Source organism: Ovis aries, chromosome 7, assembly GCF_016772045.2.
Source record: "Ovis aries strain OAR_USU_Benz2616 breed Rambouillet chromosome 7, ARS-UI_Ramb_v3.0, whole genome shotgun sequence".
In the NCBI taxonomy this organism is placed as follows: Eukaryota; Metazoa; Chordata; class Mammalia; order Artiodactyla; family Bovidae; genus Ovis; species Ovis aries.
This window is the reverse complement of record NC_056060.1, coordinates 100,980,346-101,001,125: the sequence shown is the minus strand read 5'-3', so window position 1 is coordinate 101,001,125 and position 20,780 is coordinate 100,980,346. Positions and strand designations below refer to the sequence as shown.

Sequence of the window (20,780 nt, the reverse complement as noted above, 5' to 3'; positions counted from 1 at the left end):
TAGAGATGGAGCGGCAGGACAGGAGTCGCAGTGGCCTTGCTTCTAGCACATCCGTTGCCATGGATGACAGGGAGGGTTCATCCAGTGTGCTGATGACCTCTGATCAGGATCCTGACGCTGTAGCCAACCTCAGTGGAAAAGGAATTCATGGTGTCTGCTGTGGATGCTACAGAGGAATGTGGTGGTTACATGGGACGTGTTTTGCCAATCCAAAACCAACTTTGAGTGTGAAGGGGATTTAATACTGCTTTTGTTCACTATGACAGAAAATAATGGCTTTTTCCATCAGTACTCGTGGTTTCTGTCCAAATGATGCTGAACCTTACATTAATTTCAGGCTTTACCTATTCCGGTGCTTTGGCCTGTTCAGCATGTGGAACTGAATGACCCTGTGGAAAACAGAGGAGCTTAGAAAAAGGAAAAGAAATACGCCTACTCCTGCTTGGGGTTTCAGCACTCTTGCCCTCTGTCCTGAAAGAGCTCTGTGATCAATGAGACAAAACCATACACTGATTTTATCCAACAAGTATATCACGACGGAATCTTAGTATAAGATTTTCCTGCCAATCACATTCATCTTAACTATAGTGAAACTTTTTTAAAGTTTTATTATTTGAAAATATTGAATCAGTTATTCAAATACCCCTGAGGCTCCTAAATTATGGAAAATAGAGGCATTCATTTCCTTGGCCTGTCCCTGCCCATGACTGGAGCCACACCAGGCCATTCTTTTTTTTCCTAATTAACTGTGAGAAAACGCATCTAGCATCTCCCATTCTAACTGATTGTAAGTGTGCAGTTCAGTGGCACTATCCACATTCACATCATTGTACAGCCATCACAACCGTCCATCCCTGTAGTTTTTTTCACCTTGTAAAACAAATTTTATAGCCATTAAGCAATAATTCCTCGGTCTCCCCTACCACTGGCCCCTGCCAGTCACCATTCTGCTTGCTGTTGTCACGATTTTGACTGAGTCCCTCTTGGCAATGGAGTCACCCAGTCCTTTCCTTCTTGTGACTTGCTTATTTCACTAAACGTAACATCCTCTGATATCCTCAAGATCTGTCTGTGCTGTAGCGTGTGTCAGAATGTCCGTCCTTTTCGGTGCTAAGTAATACTCCGTTGTGTCTACATACCAATCTGTTCATCTGTCAGCAGACGTTTGGGAGCGTCTGTTGTAACTGTTGCAGACGATGCTGCCATGACCGTGCTGCACAGATGTCGCGAGGCTTTGCTTTCAGTTTGTTTGGGTTTCTGCCTAGACGTGTGCTTGCTGGATGGTAATGGCGGTTCTGTTGTTGATGTTTTGAGAAACTGCCGTGCTATTTCCAATGGCAGCCGTACCGCTGCCACCGCAGCACACAGGCTTCCAGCTTTCCACATCCTCTTAAACACTTGATGGTTTCTGTTTTTTTGATAGTCGTCCTCCTAAGTGGTGTGAGAATGATATCTCATTGGATTTTTGACTTGCATTTCCCTAACGATTAGTGATGCTGAACATCTTTTCATGAGCTTATTGGGCACTTAGATATTTTCTTGGAAGAAACATCTATTCAAGTCCTGTGCCCATTTTTTAATCCAGTTGTGTTTTGGGTGTTGAGTTTTAGGAGTTCTACATATTCTGATATTAATCCCATATCATACGTAATGGTGTGCAGAGATGTTCTCCCTTTCTGTGGGCAGCCTTTCTACTCTGTTGACAGTGTCTGTTGATGCACAAAGTTGCTTGAGTTTTCATGAAGTCCGATTTGCATGTTTTGTGGGGGTTTTTTGCTACCTGTGCATGTGGTGTCTTAGCCAAGAAATTATTGCCAAACCCAGTGTTGTGAAGCTCTTCTGTTTTCTTCTAAGAGTTAGAATTTTTTAGACGTTACATATTTAGGTCCTTGGTCTGTTTTGAGTTAATTTTTGTGTATGTTGTTAGGTAAGGGTCCAGCTTCATTGTTTGGCTTGTGGATATCCAGCGTTCCTAACACCTTTTGTTGAAAAGACTGTTCTTTCCTCATTAAATGGTCTTGGCACCCTTGGCAAATATAACTGGACCGTGTGTGTGAGGGCTTATTTCTGGACTTTGCATTTGAGATCATTGGCCTGCATGTCTTGTCTTTGGCTATTTCGGTTACTGTAGTAGTCTTGTAGTACGTTTTGAAATCGAGAAGAGTGCTCTCGGTTTTTTTAAGTTTTTTTTCATGATTGTTTGGGCTATTCAGGGTCCCTTGAGATTACATATAATTTTAGAATTTTCTGTTAAAAAAAATGTCATGGGGATCTTGATAGGAATTGCATTGAATTTGTAGATTTGGGGATAGTAATGATATTTTAACCATAGTAGACCTTCAATTTATAACCATAGAATGTATTTCCATTTATTTATGTCTTTAATTACTTTCAGTGGTGTTTTGTAGTTTTCATTGTACAGATCTCTTACCTCATTGTTTAAGTTTAATTCCTGAGTACTGTTATTCTTTATTTTTGGCTGTGCCATGTGGCATGTGGGATCTTAGTTCTCTGACAAGGGATTGGACCCACACCCTCTACGGTGGAAATCCTAACCACTGGACCAGAAGGGAAGCCCTACTTTTGATGCTATTGGAAATGGAAGCATTTTATAATTTCCTTTTCAGATTGCTCATTATTTGTATATAGAAATGCAGTTGATTTTTTGGTGTTGACTTCATATCCTGCGACTTTGCTCATTTACTATTAAGTTTTATGGTAGTATCTTTAGGATTTTCAATGTAAGATCATACCTGCAAACAGAGATAGTTTTGTTTCTTCTTGTGTGCCTTTTATTTCCTTCTTTCCTAAACACTCTGGCTAGGCTTATCGAAATGTTTTGAATCAGTTCAGTTCAGTCGCTCAGCCGTGTCCGACTCTTTGCAACCCCATGAATCGCAGCACGCCAGGCCTCCCTGTCCATCACCATCTCCCGGAGTTCACTCAGACTCAGTCCATCGAGTCCGTGATGCCATCCAGCCATCTCATCCTCTGTCGTCCCCTTCTCCTCCTGCCCCCAATCCCTCCCAGCATCAGAGTCTTCTCCAATCAGTCAACTCTTCTCATGAGGTGGCCAAAGGACTGGAGCTTCAGCTTTAGCATCAGTCCTTCCAATGAACACCCAGGACTGATCTCCTTCAGAATGGACTGGTTGGATCTCCTTGCAGTCCAAGGGACGCTCAAGAGTCTTCTCCAACACCACAGTTCAAAAGCATCAATTCTTCGGCACTCAGCCTTCTTCACAGCCCAACTCTCACATCCATACATGACCACTGGAAAAACCATAGCCTTGACTAGACGGACCTTAGTCGGCAAAGGAATGTCTCTGCTTTTGAATATGCTCTCTAGGTTGGTCATAACTTTTCTTCCAAGGAGTCTTGTAACTTCATGGCTGTGTTGAACAGAAGGGGTGAAAGCAGGCGCCTTCGTCTTGTTCCTGATCTTAGGGGAATGTTCGGTCTTGCACCACTGAGTCTGATGTTTGTTTCAGGCTTTTCACGTGATGTTTTTTTTTTAGTTGTCTTCACGTGTTTCTGGTTGTGCTGGGTCCTCGGTGCTGCATGTGAGCTTTCTCTGGTTGTGGACAGCAGGGGCTGCTGTCTAGCTGCGGTGTGTGGCTTCTCCTTGCAGGGGACAGGCTCTGGGGCGCACGGGCTTAGTTGCTCTGTGGCGTGTGGGATCTTCCTGGACCAGGGATGGGACCTGTGTCTCTTGCTTTGGCGAGCAGATTCTCAGCCACTGGGCCACCGGGGAAGCCTCGCGGGAGGCCCTATTATGTGGAGGGAGCTCCCTCCTGTGCCTGGTTGGCTGAGAGCTCTCTTGCCGTGCTGTTCTGTTTTTGTCAGATGCCTTTTCCGCATCAGTTGAGATGATCATGTGCTTTTTTTTCCTTCATTCTGTTTGAAAACTGTGATGTGTACATTGAATTTTGTACGTTCCATTTGGCTGTGGTATGCAGTCCTTTTAATATGCTGCTGAATTCATTTTGCCAGGCTTGTATTAAAGATTTTTGCATCGTTGTTTATAAGGGAGATGGGTCTGTAGTTTTCTTTTAGTGTCTTTATGTCTTTGGTATCAAGTTTATGCTGGTTTCATAGAGTAAGTTGAGAAGTGTTTTCTCTAGTTTTGGGGGAAAGTTTGAGGAGGATTGGTATCAGTTCTTCTTTAAATGTTTGGTAGAATTCACCACTAAACCCATCAGGGCCATGACTTTGCTTTGTTAGAAATTGGTTTTGGTTGGGAGTTTTGACTACTGATTAAATCTTACTAGGAGATTTGGTCAGATTGTCTAATTCTCTGTGATTTAGTCTTGGAAGGTTTTGTGTTTCTAGGAACTTGTCCATTTCCTCCCAGTTCTCCAGGTTTTGCTGTGCTCTTGTTCATGGCACGCTCATAATTCTTTCTGTAGAACAGGCACTAATGTCGCCACTGTCTTTGGTAATTCGAGTCGTCTATCTTTAAAAGTTGCTTAATTTCCATAATTTTGTGAGTGTTCAGTTTTCCTTCTGTTACTGACTTATACGTCATCCCACTGTTGTCAGAGAAGATACTTCATACGATGTCTGTCTTTTGAAACCTGTTGAGACTTAACTACAGGTTAACATATGTTCTCTCCTGAGAAGTGTGCCGTGTGGGCTTGAGAAGGATGTGTTGTTGCTGTGGTTCGGTGGAGCACTCCGTGTGCGTCTGTTAGAGCTAGTTGGTCTTACGTGAAGTCCTCTGTGTCCCTACCTGTCTGCTGCCAGCTTGTGCTGTTCATTACTGTAAGCAGAGGGCAGGCACGCCTTGGAGATACTGCCGGCTGAGCTCCAGACGGCAGCGTAAAGAGTGTAGCACAGCGCGTCTCGGCACTTCTGCCTTCTTGTGCGCGTGAAGGTCACGCCTACAGTGTGGTGTAGTTTGTTAGTGTGCAGTGGTGTTATGTCTCTCTGCTGGGAAGGTCCCCTGGAGAAGGGAATGGGAGTTAACCCACTCCACTGTTCTTGCCTGGAGAATTCCATGGACAGAGGAGCCTGGCGGGCTATAGTCCATGGGGTCACAAAGAGCCGGACCTGGCAGAGTGACTAACACTTCCACTACAGTTTCATGTATCTTCACAGACCTTAATTTTAAAAGTGTATTGCCGAAATATTCTAACCATTATCTGAGCTTTCAGTGAGTAATAATCCTTTTGTAATAGTAATATCAAAGATCACAGATCACTATAACAAATATTATAATAATTAAAAAGTTTGGAATATTGTGATAATTACCAAAATGTTACTGGATTAAAAAGTAAGCTAGTGCTTTTGGAAAAATGACCCTGGTAGACTTGCTCAGCTTAGAGTTGCCCTAACCCCTCAGTTTGTAAGACGTGCAGTATCTGCAGAGCCCTGTGAGGCACAGCGCAGGGACAGGAGCGCACCAGTGCTGGAGCCTCCCCGTAACTGCGGAGCACTCTGGTCCTCCCTGCAGGCCCGTTAGCCTCTGCTCCACGCGTTGCAATGGTCTGTCGCTGGGTGTGTGCGTGTGTACAGCTGTGGCGTTTCCTGCTCTGCGGGTGCCTAGCAGTGTGCGTGGCCCTCTTTTGGTTCTTTGGCCTTTCTAACCACAGTCTGTTTTGCCTGATCTCAGTACAGCCACCTCTGCTTCCTCTTGGTGGTTTACTGTTTGCACAGAATACCTTTTTCCATCTTTTCACTTTCAGCCTATGTCTTTGGATCTCAAACTAGGCTCTTGTAGACAATATACGGTTTCTGTCCGTTATCGAGCTCATCTTGAAGAGATCTCTAGTCTTTCCCATTTGGTTGTTTTCCTCTTTCTCTTTGCATTGATCCCTGAGGAAGGCTTTCTTATCTCTTCTTGCTCTTCTTTGGAACTCTGCATTCAGGTGCTTATATCTTTCCTTTTCTCCTTTGCTTTTTGCCTCTCTTCTTTTCACAGCTATTTGTAAGGCCTCCTCAGACAGCCATTTTGCTTTTTTGCTTTTCTTTTCCATGGGGATGGTCTTGTCTCCTGTACAATGTCACAAACCTCCCTCCATAGTTCATCAGGCACTCTATCGGATCTAGTCCCTTAAATCTATTTCTCACTTCCACTGTAGAATCATAAGGGATTTGATTTATACCTGAATGGTCTAGTGGTTTTCCCTCCTTTCTTCAATTTGAGTCTGAATTTGGCAATAAGGAGTTCATGATCTGAGCCACTGTCAGCTCCTGGTCTTGTTTTTGCTGACTGTACAGAGCTTCTCCATCTTTGGCTGCAAAAAATATAATCAGTCTGATTTCAGTGCTGACCAGCTGGTGATGTCCATGTGTAGAGTCTTCTCTAGTGTTGTTCGAAGAGGGTGTTTACTATGACCAGTGTGTTCTCTTGGCAAAAGTCTATTAGTCTTTGCCCTGCTTCATTCCGTATTCCAAGGCCAAGTTTGCCTGGAACTCCAGGTGTTTCTTGACTTCCTACTTTTGCATTCCAGTCCCCTATAATGAAAAGGACATCTTTTGGGGGTGTTCATTCCAAAAGGTCTTGTAGGTTTTCATAGAACCATTCAACTTTTTAGCTTCTTCAGCATTACTGGTTGGGGCATAGGCTTGGATTACCGTGATATTGAATGGTTTGCCTTGGAAACGAACAGAGATCATTCTGTCATTTTTGAGATTGCATCCAAGTACTGCATATTGGACTCTTGTTGACCATGATGGCTACTCCATTTCTTCTAAGGGATTCCTGCCCACAGTAGTAGAATAATGGTCATCTGAGTTAAATTCACCCATTCCAGCCCATTTTAGTTCACTGATTCCTAGAATGTCAACATTCACTCTTGCCATCTCCTATTTGACCACTTCCAATTTGCCTTGGTTCATGGACCTGACATTCCAGGTTCCTATGCAGTATTGCTCTTTACAGCATTGAAACTGGACGTGGAACAACAGACTGGCTCCAGACAGGAAAAGGAGGAGCGCGTCAGGGCTGTATATTGTCACCCTGCTTATTTAACTTACATGCAGAGTCCATCATGAGAAACGCTGGGCTGGAAGAAGCACAGGCTGAAATCAAGATTCTTGGGAGAAATATCAATCACCTCAGAGATGCAGATGACACCACCCTTATGGCAGAAAGTGAAGAGGAGCTAAAAAGCCTCTTGATGAAAGTGAAAGAGGAGAGTGAAAAAGTTGGCCTAAAGCTCAACATTCAGAAGACGAAGATCATGGCATCTGGTCCCATCACTTCATGGGAAATAGATGGAGAAACAGTGGAAACAGTGTCAGATGTTATGTTTTTGGGCTCCAAAATCACTGCAGATGGTGACTGCAGCCATGAAATTAAAAGACGCTTACTCCTTGGAAGGAAAGTTATGACCAACCTAGATAATATATTCAAAAGCAGAGACATTCCTTTGCCGACTAAGGTCCGGCTAGTCAAGGCTTTGGTTTTTCCAGTGGTCATGTATGGATGTGAGAGTTGGACTGTGAAGAAAGCTGAGCGCCAAAGAATTGATGCTTTTGAAGTGTGGTGTTGGAGAAGACTCTTGAGAGTCCCTTGGACTGCAAGGAGAATCCAACCAGTCCATCCTAAAGGAGATCAGTCCTGGATGTTCATTGGAAGGACTGATGCTGAAGCTGAAACTCCAGTACTTTGGCCACCTCATGCGAAGAGTTGACTCATTGGAAAAGACCCTGAAGCTGGGAGGGATTGGGGGCAGGAGAAGGGGATGACCGAGGATGAGATGGCTGGATGGCATCACCAACTCGATGCACATGAGTTTGGGTGAACTCCGAGAGTTGGTGATGGACAGGGAGGCCTGGCGTGCTGCAATTCACGACTCTTTGGGGTCGCAAAGAGTCGGACACGACTGAGCAACTGAAGTGAACTGAACTGAGACAACATTAGTTGGATCGCATGTTCTTATCCATTCTGCCCCTCTCTGTCTTTGATGGGCGAGTCTGGTCTGTTAACGTTTGCAGTGGTTGCTGATGGCGAGGGGCTGCTGATGTGCTGCTTGTCTGCCGTGTGCCTTACAGCTTCTGTGTCCCTGGCCTCTGGCATCAGTGTCCTTTTTCGTGTTTAGTTGATTTCTTTGTGTAGTAAAATGTTTGAATTCCTTTCTCATTTCAGTTTGTTTCTATTCTGTAGCTGTTTTCTTAGTTGTTAACCATGGGGGTTACACTTAACGTCCCAAAGTTACACCACTGTAACTTGAGTTTTATAGAGGTTTAACTTCAGCAGCAGACAGACTGCTACGTCACAGCACTGGCCCCATTCCTGTTGGTTGTTGGTGTCACAAAACTATGTGCCTGGAAACATAAACTAGTATTTTTTTCAAAGCATTAGTCTCTTAAAGTATAAAGAAAACAAGATTTCGAATTACAGGTCAAAGCTACAGTAATACCAGCTTAAACTAATAACTGTTCTTTTCTCTTTAAATGTATTGGTCTCTTAGACTGTATAGAAAACAAAAAGCTATTGCTGCGATAATACGGGCTTTATAATTGGCCGTTTATTTACTTTTACTGAGCTCTTTTATTTCTCCGCATGGCTTTGAGGTAGTATCTAGTGTCCTTTTATTTTACCTTGCAGGACTCTCTTGAACACTTCCTGCAATGCAGGCCTAGTAGTCCCAGATTTCCCAGCTTTTCTTTATCTGAGAATATCCTAATTTCTCCGTCACTTCTGAAGGGGAGTTTTGCCAGATACCATACTCTTTTCTCTTTTTTTTATCTAAATAAGACATGTAATGTATTTTTTAAATTGATTTATTAATTTATTGTTGTGTTGGTTTCTGCCATACATCTACATCAATCAGCCATAGGTTCAGTTCCCCAACCAGGGATTGAACCCATGTCCCCTGCAGTGGAAATATAAAATCTTAACCACTGCACTGTCCCTTTAATGTCCTAATCTTTAATGTCTGGCTCCCAAGGGTAAAAGCAAAACAGAAGATGGGGTTGAAAAGGGCACCAGCCTTTTAAGTCCCCTGGAAGTCACTTCAGTTGAAGGGAGTAGAGCTTGCAACAATCAGGTCAGTTCAGTCGCTCCGTCGTGTCCGACCCTCTGTGACCCCGTGGACTGCAGCACGCCAGGCCCCCCTGCCCATCACCAGCTCCCGGAGTCCACCCAAACCCATGTCCATTGAGTCAGTGATGCCATCCAGCCATCTCATCCTCTGTCATCCCCTTCTCCTCCTGCCCTCAATCTTTCCCAGCATCAGGGTCTTTTCCAATGAGTCAGCTCTTCACATCAGTGGCCAAAGTATTGGAGTTTCAGCTTCAGCATCAGTCCTTCCAATGAAGACCCAGGACTAATCTCCTTTAGAATGGACTGGTTGGATCTCCTTGCAGTCCAAGGGACTCTCAAGAGTCTTCTCCAACACCACAGTTCAAACGCATCAATTCTCCAGCGCTCAGCCTTCTTCACAGTCCAACTCTCACATCCATACATGACCACAGGAAAAACCATAGCCTTGACTAGACGGACCTTTGTTGGCAAAGTAATGTCTCTGCTTTTCAATATGATGTCTAGGTTGGTCATAACTTTTCTTCCAAGGAGTAAGCACCTTATTTCATAGCTGCAGTCACCATCTGCAGTGACACTGTTTCCACTGTTTCCCCATCTATTTCCCATGAAGTGATGGGACCAGATGCCATGATCTTCGTTTTCTGAATGTTGAGCTTTAGGCCAACTTTTTCACTCTCCTCTTTCACTTTCATCAAGAAGCTCTTTAGTTCCTCTTCACTTTCTGCCATAAGTGTGGTGTCGTCTGCATATCTGAGGTTATTGATATCTCTCCCGGCAATCTTGATTCCAGCTTGTGCCTCTTCCAGCCCAGCGTTTCTCATGATGTACTCTGCATAGAAGTTAAATAAGCAGGGCGACAATATACAGCCCTGACGTACTCCTTTTCCTATTTGGAACCAGTCTGCTTGCAACAGTAGGGGAGGTGAAATATCTGTCAGTGTCTGCCTGCCTCTTTATTTGCACGGTGGTCAGAAGCAGCAAACAGAGCTCCGATCTTTGAAAGACCCAAGGTTCTTCGTGCCGCCCCCGCTGCCTCCTCGACACAAGGTGCGTGTAAACTGCTCCAGGAACATGCGCGAGCTGCCCTCCAGGTGGCTAGGAGTGAGAAACAGGTAGCTGCCACCGTGCTAAGGACTGAAATGGACCAAAATCATCCACAGTTTATGTTGCAAGTTTTCCCCTGGAAGTTGTAAGGCTTTGGCAGACCCCAGAGTTCCAAGAGTTCCGTGTTGCACAGATTCTGCCAGTAATTGTCGTCTAGGTGACGAGACAATTCTGGTGTTTTAAATCTGCTGTTCTACACACACACATGTACAATTTTTTAAAAAGGAATTTATTTTTTAGAGCAGTTTTGGTTCACAACAGAATTGAAAGGAATGTGCAGAGATTTCCCGTGTACCTCCTGCTCCCACACATGCGTGGCCTCTCCTGTTACCTGTACCACTCGCCAGAATGACTTGTTAGCAGGCATAAACCTACGCTGACACACCGTGGTCAGCCCAGTGCATAGTTTGCCTGGGTCACTCTCGGTGCGCCTTCTTTGGGTATGCGTTTGGACGAGTGTATAGTGACTTAAATCCGTGATCGCAGTGTTGCGCAGCGTGTTCTCACTGCCCTAGAAGTCCTCTGTGCCCCCTGCTCATCCCTCCCTACCCCAGTCGCTGATAGCCACTGTCGCGTCTACTGTCTGCTCGGTTTTGCCTTTTCCAGACTATGGTAAATTGTAACCATACAGAATGTAGACTTTGTAGATTGCCTTCTTTCGCTTAGTAACATACATTTAAGTTTCTTTTATGTCTTTTCATGGCTTGATGGATCATTTCTTTTTCGTGTAGAATAATACCACATGGTGTGGATATACCAGTCCATTCGCCCACTGCAGGACTTCTTGGTTGCTTCCAAGGGTTAGCAGTTACAGCCAGAACAGCTGCTCTAAACACGCACGGGCAGGTTTTCATGTGGACGTGGGTGTTCAGCTCGTTTGGGGTCACTAAGGGATGCTCGGTCACGTGGTGAGCGCGTGTCTAGCTTTGGGCGAGGCCGCCAAACTGCCTTCCACAGCGGCTGTGCTGTGTTGCGTTCCCACCAGCAGCAGAAGCTGCTGAGGCTCCACGTCCTCGCTAACCTCGCTCCTCTCGGCCTGGCTCATAGCTGTGTTGTGATCTCTCACCGTTGTCTCATTTTGCATTTCCCTGATGACACAGGATATGGGTCCTATCCTCACATGCTTAGTAGCCGTTTGTGTGTGTTTGGGGTCAGGTGTCTGTTGAGGTCTTTAGCCTATTTGTTTTAAAAAGTGTTGCTTATTTTCTGTTTCGTTTTAAGAGTTCTTTGTGTATTTTGGGAACAGCACCTTAAAATCAAACGGGTGTGTTGCAGATGTTTTTCCAGGCTGTGGCTTTCCACCTGATTCTCTTGACTCTGCCTTTTGTAGGGCAGAGGCTTGTCCAGCTTATCGGTTATTCCTTTCATGGATCTTTCTTCGATATTTTATCCTAAAAAGGCATCACCACACGCAAGGCCATTGAAGTCTCCTCCCGTGTGAACCCCTAGGGGTTTCCTAGTTTTGCGTTTCACCCTTCGGCCCTCCAGGGTATACTCTCCCTCTTGCCTGTCTGCTCCTGCCTCAGCCCCTACAAGGCGGGGTGCAGCTGCTCCGTCTCTGCCTCAGCGCTCCATACGTTTCTTCCTTTAACCAGTTCCATCATCTGTCTGCTATAGACCCTCTTCTTAGAGCAATAGAGGTAGGGAATCAAGGAAATACAAACCAAGAAGTAATACTCTGATTCAGGCCTAGTGTAGCTGCTGCTTGGGGTCATCTTCCTGTTAACATTTGTAGCGTCTGATTGAAATGACAAAAATTCAGGCTTACTAATTGAGATTCTTCTGTAATGATAGTGTAAACTATAAGCACACCAGTACAACCAGCTCAGAAATGTTAAGCAAGTCTCTTTAAGAGGTCTTCACATGTGAATTTCAAATCTTCTGGACTCCAAGGCAAGCTTAGACCCTCTCTGAAGAAGCTGCCAAGTGAAGCATGTCTGGTTAATTTCACAGTCACTTGCAGGGCTATAAGTTTGGCGGTCACTGTCTGGGGGGTGTTTGCATCGCTTCACTCCGTTCAATCTCTAGGTCTCTCTCCCTTTTTCACCTTTTACACACACAGCTCTCTACACCAGAATTCCCCACAAAGAGACAAACTACAGAGCTGGCAAAGAGGGCTTATATTTGCTATGCCAGTTACTGCTGTCCGAAAAGGACCCGAAGGAAGCATCCGTCTCCTCTGCGATGGGAGATGCCTTGGATGGGACCTTGGCTTTTCTAGACATCCTCAAGTTTTGGAGATTTTTTTGATGTGCTGTTCCTGTGAAACCACTTTCCCTACCCCTCTCTTCTTTTTAATAGCTTGAGACAGCAGCCACAAGGGTCCCCGCTGCCATCCCTGCGCCGTGGCTGAAGGAGCACGTGTGTTTTCTTTTGAAGCTTATGCTGCAGCAGTGTGGCACCCAGTATGAGCTGGGGAGGCTTTTACAGCTGTTTGTTGGAATAGAGCATCTCTTCTCTGATGGTAAGACAGTCCTTACATCTAAGTTGCTGCTAGGGAGTTAGCATACTTAATCTTGAACATAGTTTAGGAGAGCATTCAGGAAATTAAAACGCATGTGACCTGAAAGATTCCAGGCCAGAACGCGGTGTGAGGAAGAGGTGGCAGGAGACCTCAACCAAGGGCGAAGCGTTTCAAGCAGCGCAGCAGGGTGGAGCGCACCCAGCGCGGCCATCCGCCGATGCTGAGCAAGCAGCCGGCGCTCCCCTGGCTGACGCCGGCTCTCCCCTGTCACTGCTGCTCTTTCTCTGACAAGTGACCTTAACGTGTCACCGTTTCTCAAGGTCACAAACTTGTTTCAGGAATGCCTAATTCATTTTGAAGGTTTCAAGAGACAAATTGTGCTGATTTTTTGCAGATTCCTCTAGACACTGGCAGTCTCTAAGCTTATTGCTGATTGGATGAAACTAGTATTCCCTTATTTTCTTTTCTACTTTTTGAGAATTTCAAGTTTTTGTTGAGTGATAATGTTACTCTTTTACACTAGATTCTAGTATTTTTCACTCCCAGGGTTATGTTATCACATTTAAACGCACAGATGTTCAACTGGAAGCTCACATTTGCACAGAGCAGTGCTAGAACACCTGGGCTTCATGCCAGTCTTATAGGCTGTGCAGGCTTGAAGGAAAGAGGGGGTGTTTCCAACATGTATTATACAGGAGCTGCTTGTCAATTACTGTGTAGACCAAACCGTAGATCCTTTTAGTATATTGTCATCGGTGTACAGTAACTAAGTTTTTCAGAAATGAATTTCCTGTTTGCTTGCCAAAGTACCATATCTTAAAAGATTACAAAGATTGTCTATGTTGCTAACCATTGCCATAATGACTTATTCACTGAATTACATTGTTTTTGTATAATATTTTTATGTGTATACCATGTGTGTGCTTAGAGGAGAGAAACATGTTTTTTTTTAACTTACATTATACGTTGTGCCAGCATAGAAAGCCAGCACACCGGTACTGGGGGTTATTACACAGGGTGTCTCTGTCCCTGGAATTAGCTGCCTCCCAGCGCAGCCCGGCCGGTGGCAGGGGAGCAGGCCCTGTGCAGTGGTTTGCGTGCCCCTCCTTTATCACAGGGCAGACAGGGGCTCTGTGTTACTCTGTCTGAGAGTAGGCACAGACCAAACCACGTAACTGATTGGCAGAGAATTCCTAGGGTTATTCAGGACAAGAATTTCTAGGGCAGATAAATATCGCATCATCTCACTTACATGTGGGATCTAAAGAGTGAATGGACAAGCAGAGCGGGACAGAAGCAGACGCGCAGGCACCGGAGCAACGAGGCGGTTGCCGGAGGGAGGAGGGTGAAGGGCAGGCAGAGTAAGAAGAGGGTCGAGAGGCACACACCCAGCTGCAAAGGAAATGAGCCACAGGAGGCCCTGGACAGCCTCGGGAATGTGGTCAGTAAACGTGTAAAAACTGTGTGTGGTGGCAGACAGTTACTGGATGCATTGTGGTAATTGTTTTGTAATGTTGAGAAATGTCAGGGGCTTCCCTGGTGAGTCACTGGTAAAGAATCCGTCTGCCAGTGCAGGAGACATGGGTTCGATCCCTGGTCCCGGAAGGTCCCACGTGCTGCAGAGCAGCTAAGCCCGTGCGCCACGACTGCTGAGCCTGTGCTCCAGAGCCCGTGTGCCACAGCTTCTGAAGCCCGCACACCCCAAAGCATCTGCTCGTGTAAGAGAGAAGCCACCTCGGGAAGCCTGCGCCCCGCAACCAAGAGAAGGCCCTGCTTGCCACAACTAGAGAAGAGCCCACGTGGCCGCAGAGACACGGCACAGCCAGAGATAACTAAGCAGAAGAATGTAAACAATCAAGGTTAAAAAATGCCGAACCACTGTGTCGTACACTGAAACTGATGTAATATTGCACGGCCGTTATCGCTGGATTAATATTTCCTGGGGCCATCAGGGAGTGCTCAGCTGGGTCTCCTTGGGCTGTGTTAGACAGACGTCCGGGAGAGCACGCGGGGCTCCGTTCTGGATGCCAGGGAACCACGTCAGAGTTCTGGCTGCTGTTTAGCTGCCCTGCAGGCTATGCACGTTGATCCACATGATGCTTGGCGTAAATGAATGAGAACTTCAGGTAGAAAAGTTTGGAAAAAGATGGAACTGACCTGAAAGGCCAAAGCTTCCCAAAGCTGCTGCGTGGGAGGCCAGCAGCTTCCGCCTGGTGTGTAAAGCCAGATTTATAGATGGGGCCCATGTGCTAATCTCTAACAGTGCCTGCTATATAGGAGCTGCCTTGGGCTTCCTCTGCCAGCCAAGCAGAGTAGAGAAATAGGTGGTTGTTTTCCCTTTAAGCACATTATTAGGTTAAATATACACATTCTTCCCTCATATTTAGTTGCTCTTGAAATGGCCGTATCAGTATTTTGCTTCTGTTTTTTAATGTTTCATTTCGTTTTAATGCTTAACTCTGCTTCTGTTCGGCACAGGCCCAGATGTGAAGAAGCTGTGTGTCCTCAGTCAGATTCTGAAGGATACACCCATAGCCATTAACCGTGCACTCATTACCAGCTACAGCCTTGAGAGTTTCCAGCGTGAATGTAGGTCAGTTTTGGAAAAACTGGAGACAGACGGACACTTTGCTTTGGCCAGGAGGGTAGCAGAACTAGCTGGGCTGCCTGTGGACGACTTGGTGATTGAAGAGGTATCATAGGTCTTTAAGTTAATTAAAAACTGAGCTTTTTGAACCAGCATTATTTGGAGAATTCATTGAGATATGTGACTTATTAGAGATGATACTTTTTCACTTTTGACACACAGATTACTTTCAGAAATGGATGAGCCTGCAATGCCCATTTTTGAGGAATATTTGCTTTAATATAAAGTTAGCTTACAGGACATGCTTCAACTATATTGAATAGAATTAAATATAGCGTGGCTTCCTCTTGAACTTCATTCAATTAGATAAATTTAGAATTGTTTTTCATATTTTACCTTTACAGATAAAACTTCCAGGATCCTCTGTAGCCAAGTCCCATGTTCTCTAGTTTGATGTGGATTCTTACAAGTAGGGAGCAGTAACATCTGTGACACTTCTCTATCTAGGAAAAGCTAAGACTCGCTTTGCTCAATTTCACAGATGACACAGGAAGTGCAGACCTTAAAGCGCATTGACCAGTGGTCCCTGAAACAAGCGCGAATTGACTTCTGGAAAAAGTGTCATGAGAATTTTAAGAAAAATTCCATTTCCAGCAGAGCAGCAGCTTCTTTTTTCTCAGCCCAGGCCCTGTGGGCAGGTGAGTGCCCCGCTGCAGGGGGCCCCAGCAGCGCCGAGGAGCGCCACCTGCTGCTCACGCTGGCGGGGCACTGGCTCGCCCGGGAGGACCCAGTGCCTCTGGAGGACCTGGAGGGCCTGGAGAAGCAGATCTGGCTCTGCCGTGTCGCCCAGCACACCCTCCAGGAGGAAGGAGGGCCCAGGGCGCCTCAGCAGGCCTCAGCTGGAGGTGACCTTTCCTTTGATGGCTTAGCCAGTGAGTTTTCGTTCTCTAACTTGGCTGTTCTGAACACATCAAAATACTTAGAACTCACTGGCCTTCCATCCAGAGACATTTGCGACAGTGAACTGAACTGGAAGGAGCAGGCGTCCCTAAACTGTTTGATCGGGCGCCTGCTGGATGACGGCTGTGTGCACGAAGCAAGCCGAGCGTGCCGGTATTTCCGTTTCTATCACCAAGACGTTGCCTTGGTGCTGCACTGCAGGGCGCTCGCTTCAGGGGAGGCTAGTGAGGATGACCTGCACCCGGAGATCCTCGCGCTCTTGGGGAGTGCTGAGCTTCCTGAGGAAGAAGAGGGAGCTGGCGTCCCCCTAAGGAAAGCCCAGAGCAGTAAGTGAAGGTCCTGCTGCCGCCTCCCACGAGGCACTCTCTCCAGGTAGAAAGAGGCTTGACACACCAGTTACACTAAGTTAAGGGTGATCCATAAACTAGATCATTAACTACTCAGCGAGGTAGAAACACCTGTATTTTTAACTAGCTGTGTAGCAAGATTAGAGGGAATCTGTCTGATTTACAGTTAATTCACTGGAATTTACTCTGTGTAAATAATCATGTTTCCAGTTGTACATGATCACATTTAGAATTATGGTTGCTTTTTTACATTAAGCTTAAATTCTGTGATCTTGCTAAACTCACTTACCCTAAGAGTTTTCTTGTAGATTCCTTGGGATTTTCTATGAAGATAGTCATATCTGCAAGTAGAGGTGGTTCTGTTTCCTTCTTTCCAGTCTCTTTCCCTCATTAATTATTCTTCATTTATTGTACTGACAACAGCTTCCATCCTTGCCTTGTTACTGGTCTTAGGGAGGAGGCATTTGGCCTTCATCATTAAGTATTAGGTTAGGATTTTTTAAGATACCTCTGTCATGTTGAGGAAGTTCTATTCCTAATTTGCTGATAGTTTTTATCATGAATCATTGTTGAATTTTGTCCCTTTTTTCTTCATCCATTGATAAGATTGTGTTTTCCTCTTCTCTAGACTAGTAGTACAGCGTGCGTGTGTGTGATAAGTCGCTTGAGTTGTATCCGACTCTTTGCAACCCTAGGGACTACAGCTCACCAAGCTCCTCTGTCCGTGGGGATTCTTCAGGCAAGAATACTGGAGTGAGTTGCCATGTCCTCCTCCAGGGGATCTTCCTGACCCAGGGACTGAAACCTTGTCTCACACCTCCTGCATTGGCAGGCAGACTCTTTATCACTGGCACCACCTGGGAAGCCCTGGTAATGCAGTAGATTACATTAATTGATTTTTTAAAATACTGAACCAGCTTTCTGTATTCCTAGGAAAAACCTCGCTTGGTTATAGTACATCATTCTTTTTGATATACTGCTGGAATCAACTTACCTTGTTGAGAACATTCGCATTTTTGTGCATGAAGAACACGGATCTGTACTCTTATACTCTTTGGTTTTTCTATCAGAGTAATGCCAGTTTCATGAGTTGGAAAGTTTCCCTCCTCTTGTGTTTTCTGGAAAATTTTGTATGGAATTGGTGTTATTTCTTCTTCAAATGTTCAATAGAATTTAGCAGTAAAACCATCTAAACCTGGAGATTTTTGTTTTGGAAGATTTTAAACTGTAATTTATTTCATAGTTATGTGACTAATCAGGTTTTTTTTTTTTTTAATCTTGGGTGGGTTTTGGTAGTTTGTGTGTTTTGAGGAAACCTTTTCTTGCCTTTGGGTTATTTTAACAGCTTTTAGTCTTCCATTTTAATTTGGGATTTTGACTATATAGCTTTGCATCTTTTTTTTTTTAATTGGTTGCTTTAAGGGTTCCGGTAAACACATGTAACTTTTCACAGTCTACTTAAAATCATGTTTTCTCACCTCAACTGAAGGTTAGAAACCTTGTGGGTCACGTCCCTTCTCTCCCTTTATGTCCAAGTTGCCTCATTATGTAACTCCTACATACATTGAAAATTTCATCAAACAGTGCTAAATTTTTTGTTTTCAACTGAAAAATATATTTTAACAAACTTGAGAGTTTATTATCAGTATATTTACTCAGATATTTAGTCTTTTTTTTTTTTCCTTCTTCTTAATTTTTTGGCCATACTGCATGGCATATGGGAGCTTAGTTTCCTGACCAGGGATTGAACTCGTGCCCTTCTGCATTGGAAGCGCAGAGCCTTAACTGCTGGGATGCCAGGGAGGTTCCAATACTCAGTTTCTGTTGCTCCTCCTCCATTTCTGATGCTCTGAGCTCCCTTCCCGTCCCTTTCTCCATCTGTGTGAAGGGCTCCGTGGTGACTCCTTAGCGTCATCTGTTAGAAGCAGATATTTACAGTTCTTGTTGCTCTCCCTTCATTTCTGATGCTCTGAGCTTCCTTCCGTCCCTTTCTCCATCTGTGTGATTGTTAGAAGCAGAGTGCTTCGGTTCTCACTTCCTCAGTGTGTTGTTCGTCTGGGAATGTCTCTCTTACTCCTTCCATTCCTGAAGGCTCATTTTTTGCTGGGTATAGAACGTTGATTCTTTTCTTTCCACACTTAAAAATGTTCCGCCGCTTGCTTCTTGACCCGCATGGTATTTGATGAAAAATCTGCAGTCTTTTGAGTTGTTGTTCCCCTATAGATATGTTTTTCTCTTGTTGCTCTCAAGATTTTTTTTTTTCTGTCTTTTCAGCAGTTTGATTTTTGGCCGGGGGGTGGTGTGGGTTATGCTGTTTGAGCTTCTTAAGCATGCAGGTTTACCAACTTTAGGTAGTTTTCAGACATCGTGGTTTTGTGTGTTTTTTTTTTTTTAATTTTTTCCAGCACCGTGCTCACACTGCTCTCCTAGGGCTCCAGTGCCATGAGCCTTAGAATGTTGTCTCAAGTCCCTGAGGCTTCAGTCAGCTTTTTCAATTTTTCTTTCTCTATTCGTCTGTCTTCATTTTCACTGACTCTGGAATTTCTATTCTGTTAGCTTTTATTTCTGTGAGTTTTAAATTTCAGTCTAAAATTTCCTTTCTATTCCTTATACCTTTTATTTCTTTGCTAAGACTTTTTCTGTTTAAGTGCTGAGCGTTCGTAACTGCCTGTTGGAACATTTCTAGTAGCGGTTTTAAAGTCTTTCGGTAATTTCAGCAGTCACGCCATTTTAGTGCTGAGTTTCAGCATTTCTTTTCTTGCGTGAGTTGAGCTTGTCCTGTATCTTTGTATGCTGAATAATTTTGCGTTGTATCTTGGACATTTTGAGTGGTATGTTATGAGATGTTGGATCTTGTTTAAATCCTGTGAAGGATGTTAATAGATTTAGAGCAGCCAGTTGACCTGGCTGCGTTCAGACTACGAGTGCCCGCCACTTTGTGTGGGCTGTGGTTCCGACAGCCGTTCTCCGTTTCTTTGTGCTGCCGTGCAGACCATCCTGTGTGTGCCATCCTGCGCCCAGTCTGCAGCCTGAGTAGCGATCTGTCTGTTGACTCACTCCTCTGAGTCTTTGACTGTTGGTCAAGACCAGATCCATAACGCAGAGCCCAGGAATGGATGAGCCCTAATGTTTATGAACAGCTTTATTGTGTTGCTTTCCTAAATCCCTCTCCCGGGCACTTTCTGGTTGCCTGAGGCTTCCCATTTCAGTCTTCCGGCCAAAGCTGGAGCTGCCAGTTGCCCCGTTCTATCAGACGCTTTCCGGATGGAGTGCGTCTTGGGCCAGCCAACGGGATGATGCAGAAGAGAGCAGGGATTCGCTCTGCCTGCTCAGGACTGGAGCACCTCTGTTCTGAAAAGAAGGTCCCTCTCTGAATTTTGGCTCTTGCCAGCTGTCGCTGCAGCCTGCCCACCACAGCTAAGGGGTTGCTTAAGAGCAGAGACGAGAGATAATGGGCGCTCCTGGGGGTTCCCGTTCCACTCCGTGAGCCTGTTCTCGAGGACGCCTCCTGAACTGCTCCTTTTCTCTGTGAGCTACAGGGATGGGTTCTGGGTTTCGGGCAGCACTGCATTCAGTCTGGAGGTTACTAGCAGGGAGACAGTGGAAGTACAGGTTATCTCCAACCCACCTGCTCCTGTTTACTTTCCAGAGTCTTCACAGAGGGCTCCGTGCCCTGGATCTAGGCTTTATGTGGAGTTCAGTGGGAGAGGCCTAGAAATGGAAACCCTGATGAAGGGTTTTAAGCAGAGGAATAACATGGTCTGAGTTGCTTTTTATTTTTTTGTGTTTAAAGTATTTTTTAAATAGTATCTTAAATACAAAAGGATTATATTCTTAATGTAACAAATCACACAATACAGAAGTGTGTAAAGTAGAAAAGTAAAAGTTATCCGCCCGTTCAGCACCACCCCCACCGACTTCCCCAGGATAACCTCTTGTGCTTGCGCGGCCCCCGTCGTCCTCTGTGTGTGGGCTTGCACGCGCGCGTGCACGTGCGTGCTGTCAGTGCAGAGAGACGAGCCTCGTTCTTCTAGTGGCTGCAGAGTACTGTACGATGATTCACTGATACACACTTAAAATTTTTCAGTTTTGTTTTTGCTATTAGGAGCAGTGTCATGTAAATATCCTTTCCTATTTTTTCCCCTGACAGGAAACCCTTTATTAAATTGAATTTTTATTGTAGGCTAAGAGCTTTTTTTAAATTATTTTTGTTTTAAAGAGAAACCAGGAATGGCTTTTACTTTTACTATGCCTTTAAGATACCTATCCAGCAGAGCCTTGATTTTCTTGATCTGTATTTTATAATGCAGAGGGCACCAGGTTT

At 44.9% G+C, this 20,780-nt stretch overlaps 1 protein-coding gene across 2 annotated transcripts in view; it reads left to right on the top strand.

The window, feature by feature from the left end:
* SPG11 (SPG11 vesicle trafficking associated, spatacsin) overlaps positions 1-20,780 on the top strand; it is a 74,732-nt gene that overhangs the window by 43,008 nt on the left and 10,944 nt on the right. For both annotated transcript variants that reach the window (XM_042252881.1, XM_027972144.2), the window contains exons 28-30: positions 12,400-12,562; positions 15,041-15,255; positions 15,691-16,435. In XM_042252881.1, the coding sequence (XP_042108815.1) occupies positions 12,400-12,562; positions 15,041-15,255; positions 15,691-16,435 (1,123 nt within the window). The remainder of the gene's footprint in view (positions 1-12,399; positions 12,563-15,040; positions 15,256-15,690; positions 16,436-20,780) is intronic.